This window comes from Fulmarus glacialis, unplaced genomic scaffold (assembly GCF_000690835.1).
Source record: "Fulmarus glacialis isolate BGI_N327 unplaced genomic scaffold, ASM69083v1 scaffold31908, whole genome shotgun sequence".
Lineage (NCBI taxonomy): Eukaryota > Metazoa > Chordata > Aves > Procellariiformes > Procellariidae > Fulmarus > Fulmarus glacialis.
The window spans coordinates 1-9672 of NW_009226849.1; the positions used below are offsets into that span (position 1 = coordinate 1).

The 9672-nt window shown below is 45.2% G+C and overlaps 1 protein-coding gene across 1 annotated transcript; it reads left to right on the forward strand.

Moving 5' to 3' along the window:
- Positions 1–333: 333 nt before the first annotated feature.
- Positions 334–9667, forward strand: PALB2 (partner and localizer of BRCA2; the record flags this gene model as incomplete). Its single annotated transcript, XM_009582947.1, has 10 exons — positions 334–2256; positions 3012–3811; positions 4437–4520; positions 5713–5874; positions 6366–6451; positions 6732–6893; positions 7065–7181; positions 7544–7631; positions 8661–8809; positions 9640–9667. Coding segments are annotated over 10 exons (3599 nt in total), but the record flags the coding sequence as incomplete, so codon positions are not given.
- Positions 9668–9672: the final 5 nt, after the last annotated feature.

Genomic DNA, 9672 nt, shown 5'->3' on the forward strand with positions numbered 1-9672 from the left:
CGGCGGGGGTCCCCTTCTGTTCCGCCGCGGCCCGTCCTGCCGAGCCGTGGACGGACCCCAGCTCTGCTGACCGCCTTGCTCCCGGCTCCACTGTCCCCTCTCTGCAGCTCCTGCCACATCTATTGCCCCCTGTACCCACACCCGGCCTTTCCGGTGCTGCTGAACCGTGATCTGCAATAACACCTCCTCTCCTTTCCTCCTCACCGGGTCTGCAGGGCTCTCTGATCCCCACTCTTTCGCTCCTAACAAAGTCGTTTAGTTTTACCGTGTGATGTTTTTCATGGAGGGGACTTTGCTGGGAGTACTTTACACATACAACATTTTTTCCCACAGGTTCTACAGATAACGTATCTCCTAGTGCTGACAAACATGAAACCTCTCAGTTACAGACTAAAACCTGCTCTGATCTTGACACAGAGAAGAAAACATCTGTCACATTTGAACACATTCCTGAATTCTCCAATAATGAGGTTAGCCTGCAGGACAGCTCACAGGCAGAAAGCATACAGGCTAGCCAGGAAAACCTGTGCTGTGGAATTGTTAGGCCTGCCCCTGAGGAGAAGAAACCCCAAGCCTCCAGAAGCTTGATGAAGCTGAGGAGAAGGACGAAGGCTCAGGTATTGGAGGAAAGGGAGTCAGTGCGTGATGTGAGTCTAATCAACGCTGATGAAATGGTGAAAAATCAAACTGCCAGTACAGAGGAACTTCGGTCACCAGTCTTCAGGCGAGGCAGTATCTCAAACACTGAGGAAAACGCTCAACGAGGATCCAGATCAGCACTTGTGCAGAGAGAAGAAAACAGTTTCACTCCTCCCGATGCAGTGTTAGGAGTTGTACAAGACATGCGTGAAGAGGGTGTCCCTCCAGGAGTGCCTGAGCTGTCCCCGTGTGCGCTGAGGGGCAGCAGCGAGGTCTGGCAGCCTGAGTCCTCAAGTGCCGTGGCCACATCTGATAACCGTGAACCTGCATGGCCGTGTTCAGAGAACAGTGACTCTGTTTTACCTGACACCAGTGGTGATGGAGGGAAAGAATCCTCCAGTATAATAAAACAAACGGACGGTGAGAGTATGTGTGAAGATCAGGGAGAGTTATCTAGACTCTTGGATTTAATGTCAGAAAATGAAGTATTGCCTGCTGACGGAACTAACACTATAACTAATGAGAGCAAAAGCCATGAAGGAAATCAGAGTGACACTAATAGCTTAAATCCCTTTCCTACAGATCCTGCTCTGGGCAATGTTGAAGAACTGTTGGAGAATCAACAGCTTGAAATTCAGCCAAGACTTTCTCATCCAGAAAAGGTGACAGCTCCTGAAAGCCCACTGAACTCTTGCACGGTGGTTGAAGGGCTTCTCTTTCCGGTTGAATACTATGTCAGGACAACTCGACGCATGTCTAATTGCCAGAGGAAAGTGGACCTCGATGCTGTAATTCTCAGCCAGCTGGGCAGAAGCAAGAAAGGTCAGCGAAGTAAGTGCAAGCAGAAAGATGCAAATTCAGATCGTCCCTCCCAAGAAAGAGTTGAAAATTATTTGGAGTCAGGGTTTGTACCGTTCCCTTTTCTTGGTGCAGAAAATGATCCAGCAAATTCAAGTAGTCCCCAGAAATCTCTTCCTGCGTCCAGTGGTAGCGGCACTTCACTTGGATCGATTTCTCAAAACAGTATCACTAGCACAAAGCGAGATCAGAGACGATCACAGAAGAAACAAAAGGGAAGAAGAAAGTCTACCTGCAAACCCCCCGTGCATCAAGTGTCACAGGAACTTATAGAGAGTTTGGATCTCATAACAACGAGGGAAAGCAGTAGTCTGCTGTCAAATGAATGTCAGAGTGAAAGGGAGAACTGTGAGACTAATCTTGAAAAATCATCTTCAGATGAGACAAGGTTGTCTGCTGCTGCAGCTCTTGGGTCTGGAGAGACAGAAGTGACTGCCGCTATGCGGCCAACGAGGGCTGATGCTCCTCCTGGAGGAAGCCAAGTGCTTGGCAAATGCCATGAGACTCTGTTACAACAGGTTCAAAATCCACTTCAGAACAGCGATTCTCTGAACCCAGGGAATGAAACTTTTGCCAGCCGTATAGGAGATCTGGAAGCCAGCTTAACCATGTGTCAGGCTGATAAACATCCAGTGGAGCCTGTTAAGAATCAGCACGTGCAAGGAGCCTGCAGGGCTGAGCAGCTCCTAGCGATTAATGTCCCTCTGCGCCGCTCCCTGCGTTCCTCTGCAAGACAGAGAGCCAGTCAAGTCTCAAAAGGTACTTCATCAAATATAAGCACTCCCTAAAACTACAGCCCGAGAGCAAGGCAGGGAAGCGCCCCAGTGAGTGCATGCACCGCTGTTCACACCCTGTCATGTTTTTGTATTCAAGAAAATCTGATATGGGTTAACTATTTTTTTTTTTTTTTAAATAAGAGAGTTTTTAAAAAAATTTAGATCATTGTGGTGCCTTGAACAATTCCAGAAACTTCTGCTTCAGCACAGTGATGGGGAGTGAACAGCAGTGCATGGATGAGGAGCAGGGCTGAGAACTTCTTAAGCTGCCTTTGCTGTTGGAGTGAATGTTGTGCACACTGGACCTGATTTTCCAGCAAATGGATGTAAACCTGTTTCTCCAACTAAATCTGCATATTAATGGTTTGGGGTTTTTTTTTAGTGCTGACAAACGTGAAACACAAAGAGTAGCATTACAGTCTGAGGGTATGTGAATATTGTGAAAAGAGAAAGTGTTGGGAGAAAACCAAACAGAACAAACTGACCAAGCGCTCGGCCAATTCTAGCAGTCTTTGGCAATGATATTTTAGCTGAAGGCTTGATGCAGAGCAATTGCAGAGTGTAATGTCTTTCCAGAAAAGTGCCACTTCCATGTATTAAGAGGGATATGGCTTTTTTTTTTTTTTTTTTTTTTTAGATTAGAATGACACTCTGTATGAGTGACTCTGAAAAGGCTAGTTGCTGGTTATTTTATGATGTGATGTTCTCTCTTGTATTCTTGTGTTTTTCATTGTCCAGGTGAGAGCAAAAGAGGATGTAGCTATCCAACAGGTTCAGAGGGTCCTGCTTCTCTTGGCCTCCCTGCTGTGGACCCCGATACTTGCGGCTCTCTCTTCTCCTTCCGCAGTCTCCATTGGCTGGTCCCCAGACTGGGTATCAGAGACTTTCACTTACCAGATGAGGAATTTGGACTGCTAAAACTTGAGAAATTAGAATCTTCCCCTGTGAGTGACTTGGAAGTTTTTGTTCCTAGTGTGTTTGGAGATGGTGTGGCTTCAGATGACACGCAAGATACACAAATGAATCTAGAAGAAAAAAGTAATTTGATTTCGCCTTTCAAAAATGGATTGCCCAAGTTACCTCACTTAGAAAGCCCAGCTTCCAGGAAGGAACTTTCCACCCATGAATTGCTATTTACTCCCATGGGGACTGTCTTAGCTGGTGCTCCCACTCAGCCTGAGTCTCAGATTTCCTCATCTGTTTTCCCTGTCGTGGGTGCAACCCCAGCTCTTTTACCATCAGTACACAGTGAGGTCTTCCCCAATACACCTTCTGTACCTCCCCCGCAAGCGAACCTGCTGTTCTCCAAAGGAGCATCTGCCCAGGTCGTGGATGATGGGGAATGCAAAGACTCGGCCATTCCACTGCACTTGGACAGCAGTGGTGCAGGATCTGCTAGAAAAGAGGAGAAACAAGGTACAACGTTTCCTTTAGAAGCTGTCAGAGGTCCTGGTAATAAATCTGATGAAGCTGTGGCCTTGGAGAAGCATCAGTGGTCAGAGAGCGAACAGCAGAGACCCTGCAGAGCTTCTGAACAGGTAACAAGCTGGCCTCTTTGCCAAGGGTACTAAGCCAGTGGTTTTGTGGGTGAATCTCCTTTTCCAGAGTCTTACCTGACTTCAGGAGAAAGACCTCTTTGCGTGCTAGCTCTGCATGCTGTCTTCTAGCTGACTTAGTAAATGTTTGGTTTTCTTCTGTGCCTAAGGTCTTTTGACCTCAAGAGCAAATTCTTTCAAATCCTGGTTGACAAAACTGGAGGTGTAGGTTTCAATGCTTATTGCCGGATGCATGTTTGAAACGTGTGTATGAACAAAAAGTTTCTGGTACCCACGTAGTGTTGGTCTACCTTAAGGAAAACTTGCAGCTAGGATTTGGTAAAGGAGATTAAATGACTCGCATGTCGGATGGGTACTGAGAGAATGACTTGTCCCTGAAGGCTGAGAGATGCAAAGTGGCGGTAAAAGACAATTTTCAGGTGAAACCAGGAAATAACCTGTCTGGGATCTCTTGTTTTTCAAAGACATGTGAGTACAAAAAGAGGTGCTCCTACCATAGCTCTCCAACAAGCGCATACAGAGTGAGTTCACGCTTCTGCCTCATTCTTGCAGGTGCTGAATATAATTTCAAAGTTGAATTATCCTCATTCTTTACTTGTTTGTGCAGAAAAAAGATGTAGCAGAACAGTTGACTCCAGTACTGCTTGATGGCCTAAGAGGAGAGAGCTTGCAGCTTGTATCAAAGCTAAAGGTGGGATAACATCGGATAATTGTTTACTGAGTTAGTAGCAGCTCTTTAACATCAAGTTTTACAAAAATGCGATAAAAAATGCAGAATGGGTAGTTGAAAAAAATAGATTGCTGTCTAATTTGATCAGTTCTGTCTTCACTTGTGGTAAAGCATGCTGAAAGGTTAGATTGCTGTATATCTCCTTTTGACTGATAAAGGATTTCAGTGTTTGTTTTTGAATAATGAATGTCTAAACACATGCAAATGTCTTAAGAAACAGAACCGCTGCATTTTTCTTCAGCCCCAGGTAAAATGATCTCAGCCCTTGTACCCCTGTTGCCTGCCCTCTGGCTCCTGTGGCCTCCTGTCACCATTTCAGGCACTAACTAACCCAGTAAGGAGCAAATTTTGCGAGGGACTACAGCACTGGCAAATACACGTGTTGATGTTCACACCCTTCTGGAACGGAGCCTTGCTTGTACATGCCGTGACCAAGGCAAATCTTGCCCAGGACTGTTTGCACAGCTGAGCCATTGCGTCTTCTCCCTGCAGTGGTGTCCTTCCACTGTCCTCTGTCTCATAGCGGGTAGAGAACGGTTGGCCAGCAAGGAAGCAACATCTGTGGGAAAACCCATTGAACTCCAAATGAGCTTGCCGGGGGCTGGGTCATCTCTAGCTTTTCCAAACCAAAGTGCAAAGTTTTGCTCCAGAAGCAAGCCTGGGGGATTAGCTTAACCAGCCAACAATAATACGGCTGAAGCCAAAAACTTTTTTACAAGGGAGAAGAGAAGGCCCTTGCTTCATTGAGTTTTAAAGTCAGTCTGTGCTGTTGCAAGTCCTGTCTCCTGTTTGTGCAACAAGGGAAGGAAGTGCATGACTGCAGGTAGGTGGCACTTGGGCTGTGTTGTGGCTGTGCTGTGGTGTACCCCCAGCCCTGTCCCAGCTCTGGGCTTTGCCGGGTCCTTATTGTTTCAAATGACAAGTGATTTTTGTGAAGTGAGCCAATATATTTGCTGCTCTGAGGGTGAAACCCACCAGGCTTGTTTTCCTTGGTGCCTTACTGGCACTTTACTCAAAATTAAACATTGTAAGCGTTAAGTTTTAGCCTCAAATTCTCATCACGCTGAATGTCAAGCATTTTTCTCAGGCTGAACCTCTGGGTTAGATGACCATGTCTATCAGAAGAAAACTAGCGCTGTTTTGTTTTGGACAGGATTCTTCAAATTCCTGTGCTGTGGATGTGAGTACCGTGTGGTGGGAAGAAGCTGGCAGCAGAGAGCTGTGTGTGGTGACTGCTTGTGAGAGTTCCGTCTCCCTGTGGAAACCTCTGGCATCTGACCGCTGGGGAAAGGTCTATACTTGGCAGCTCGGAGAGGTATGAACACAATCCTTATTTCTAGAATTTAGGGCAACTTTCTTGTCCTAGTGTGTTAGTTCCCAACATCATATAAGGAGCTTGCAGTCTTGTGTGCGAGGTAAGTTCTTTAGGTGGCATAAATTTTTCATTTCATGAGGCAACAGAGGGGAATGATTTGCACTGCTGATGGAGAAGGCCAGGAGCTTGTAGGGTCACGTGTTATCTGCTGGAATTTGATACTTCATGTACTGAACGGTGGCTGCACTATGGCCACTGACTTGTGCTCTTTCCCCTTACACTCCCTGGAGACTCTTTCTGTCTCTTATACCAACAGGGATTGTTTAATTAGGTAAACAGTCAGCAGAGAGTTCAGCTGTTAATCTAAGTGTGATTCTTCAGAGGGATCTGAAAATCAGTTCTGCTCCATATCATTTTATTTGAAACACTCTAGAAAATGGGAATAAAGTCAAAGGGACATTGTGAGTGACACTGAATTCTTGTTTTGCTAGATTCCTGTAATACAGATCGTTCCTCTGCCAGACACCCGTAATCTCGTGTGTATAGCATTGGGAGATTTGGAGATTGGAGAAATAAGGTGTTGTATTTGTTTCTTACTAGTCCTTCGCACCCTATATAGCTGCAGCTTAACTCTCCTCTTGTGCAGTGGTTAAAATTCTCTCTTACTAATGTGTCACTTTCTCAGTTGCTTTAACAGTTGGAAAATATGGAAGGGATTTCTAAAAATTAGCTGTAAAGACTTGCTTATTCGCCCCTAGAGGTGGTAGACTGTTTAAACATATGCTTATTTTTATATGCTATGGCATGTTTGAGTTACGCTTCCTTCTGTCATTAGGTGTACTTTTCTTTTAATTTAGGCTCTTGCTTTATTCTTCTGAGAATGACTCATTCAAGCAGTCACTTGTAAAAACTGGAAATATAAAAGCTGTTCTTGGGCTAAAGGATAGGAGGCTAGTCAGCAGCAGCAGGACCATGCAAGAGCAGCAAGTGGAAATAGTATCGCTTTCGGAGACAGGAAGGTGAGTCTGCTGGTTTTGGGGCGGTCTCAGTGTGGCAGGTGGAGGAAAAGTAAGGAAACATCTCAGATGTAGAAAACTGTCAGGTTCCTCTTCTTTCTGGAGATGTGCTGAGTACAGAACACGTACTTATTATTTTGACTGCCTTTTCTCACTTGCTAATCTGCTATTCAGGAGCAAGGACGGACAGACTTTGATGCCCCCTGAAGAAACTGTTTTAGCTTTTGCTGAAGTAGAAGGAATGAGAGATGCCTTGGTTGGCACCACTGCAGTGAACAGCATTGTTGTTTGGTCAGTGTTTCCTTTGAAATTAAATGATTTAGCTTGCAGGTGTGTGTGGTGGCTCTAACAGCTAGCTGGTTGCAGACGTTATATAGGGGTGTTGGTTGGCAGCTGATTTACCTGTGAAATTATAATTGTCAAAGGGCCTGCAGTCTGGCACTTCAACTTCTATACAGATGGATAGATAGTGAGTGAACTATGCTGCTATAATTCCACTTGCTTTTGCATCATATTCATTATTCCTGTTTGTCTTAGTTTGGTTTATGTGAAACCAAAAATGTGTCTGTCTTGCATAGTGGTGTAACTATGATTAGAAAATAACAGCTAGAGGATGGAAATGCAGTCAGAATTTGTATTTTCACCAACTGCAGGAATTTGAAAACAGGCCAGCTCCTGAAGAAGATGCATGTTGGTTATTCCTACCCAGCTTCCATCTGTCATCGAGCATATTCCGACTCTGTACGTATGTGAAATATGACATGCAGTTTATGCATGGACTGCACTGACTAACTGTAGTGGGGACTTAAAGGATTAGGGTTTCTAGAGTGGATTGAAATATCAGCTCTATTTAGATACACTGAAGATATTTCAAAGGAAAGTAGGTTAACTAGGAGAAATAAGCCACACTGGCTACCTGGCATTCTTGGCTTTCTGCAGTGTACTAATAAAATGAGAGTGATGCATCAAAGTGTATTCCAAAGCAGCAGCATCTTGTTTGTGGGAAGCAGAAGTACTGTTGCCCAGTGCTGGTGCTTGGTGAGTCTCTTCCGTTTCACAAGTGGGTAGCTGCCAGCGTGGTGATGGCACACTGCCATCCTTGGAAAACCCATTTTAAGTGGTTATTATTTACATATACCCCCGGGGATATCAACTGTTTAAAAACAAGATTCATACTAATGATTCTTTCCCACTTGCTTCTACCTGTGCTGTGATTCCAGGTGGATTTTTGTAGTTTATCAAGGATTTGATTGTTTTCAGTGAGCATTTAACCTTTTGGGACAAGAATGTCTTGTCCAATAATGATGGCTTGAGTCAGAATCTTCCTCAGAGTATCTATCCCAGCGTATTTTGTGCTGGCTGTTCTGAGAGCTGCTGTTTTCAGCTGTGCTGGTTTGCATGGAATTCTTGTTAAATTTAAAAGCTCCTCGGGATTAAAATGAGGCCCAGAAATTTTACTTTAAATGTCACCTCATCCTACAGCAAGTTTAGCTTTTTCAGGAAGAAAGATAAGTGCATAAATCCACTGGGTCACTGAGCTGTCGTTCTGCTGTATTGCATCAGCCCTTATCAGTCAGCAGCTGCTTTGTTTTTTATCTAATTTGATAAGGAAAGTAAACCCTTTCTGTTTTATTCGGTAAAAATAATGCATCACTGTCCTTGGGGCTTTGATTATAGAGATAACGTCGCAATTAATTTTTGGAAAATTCTTTGGGGTTTTTTCCCCTCTTGCTGTTGTTTTTAGTGATGTATTTTTCCTCTGTGTATCAGGGCCTTCTGTTTGTTGTTTTAAGTCATCCACATGCCAAAGAGAGCGAGTCCTGTGGCAACCCCGCGTTCCGTGTGATAGCGTTCAACCCCAAAACAGCCAGGAGCACGGGAGTGATGTTCTCCTCCCTCCCACCTGGGCATTCTGGAAGGCAAGTACCTCGGGGACTCCGTGTGCTGGCTTCATGACTCCTTCGAGGTGGTTTTGGGGGAGAATCACTTAACGAGCTGAGTAGCGCTGCTGGCAAGGATCCATTTGCCATCTTGCCGATGATAAGGAGGCCGCATCCGTTGCTGCCGTTTGTCCTGTGCATAGGCGGGGATGGGGCGAGGGTGTTGGCTGTTTCCTGCCCGCTTCCTACGCCAGTCTGTGCGCCGACCTCTGAGCTCCCGGCGTCACCGCGCGGCAAGGGGCTCCGCTCGCCAGAGCTCTGTGCAAACTGGAGCATTGGTTTTCTGCATGCTTATGCTTTTGTCTTCCTCCCCCCCCCAAAGTGATTGTGGAAATGCTGTCACTGGGTTCATCAGGCAAACTCCCCAGGCGAAAACCCCCTGAGAAAATGTCTGCAAATGAGACGTTCTGAGCCATTGTGCTGTTGAAGAGCACTTTGCTAGGTTTATTTATGTTAAGCAGCTGTTTGCAGTCAGATGACCTTTTCCTTCCTATGTCTTGCATTTTGAAGACTAAGCTGTTTAAGACTGTCTTGCAATGCACTTACATCCGTCACCATGCTTCCCATGCGCACAAATATTGGCGGATTGAGATCTTGGCTCACTGAACAATTTTCAAGTACGTACTGAGGCTGCAGAAGGATTGTCTTGACATCCTTCGTTCGCAGTGCACTGAAGATACATGTAACATGACCTGGCTTGAATGTGCTTATTAATTTTCTATGTTAAAAACTAGCTAATTTTTAAAATGATGTGATTGTGTTTTGATAAACAAACTGCAGCATTGTGACCCTTCTGTGTACAACCTTAGGTACCTGGAGGGTGACGTGAAGGATGCTTCTGC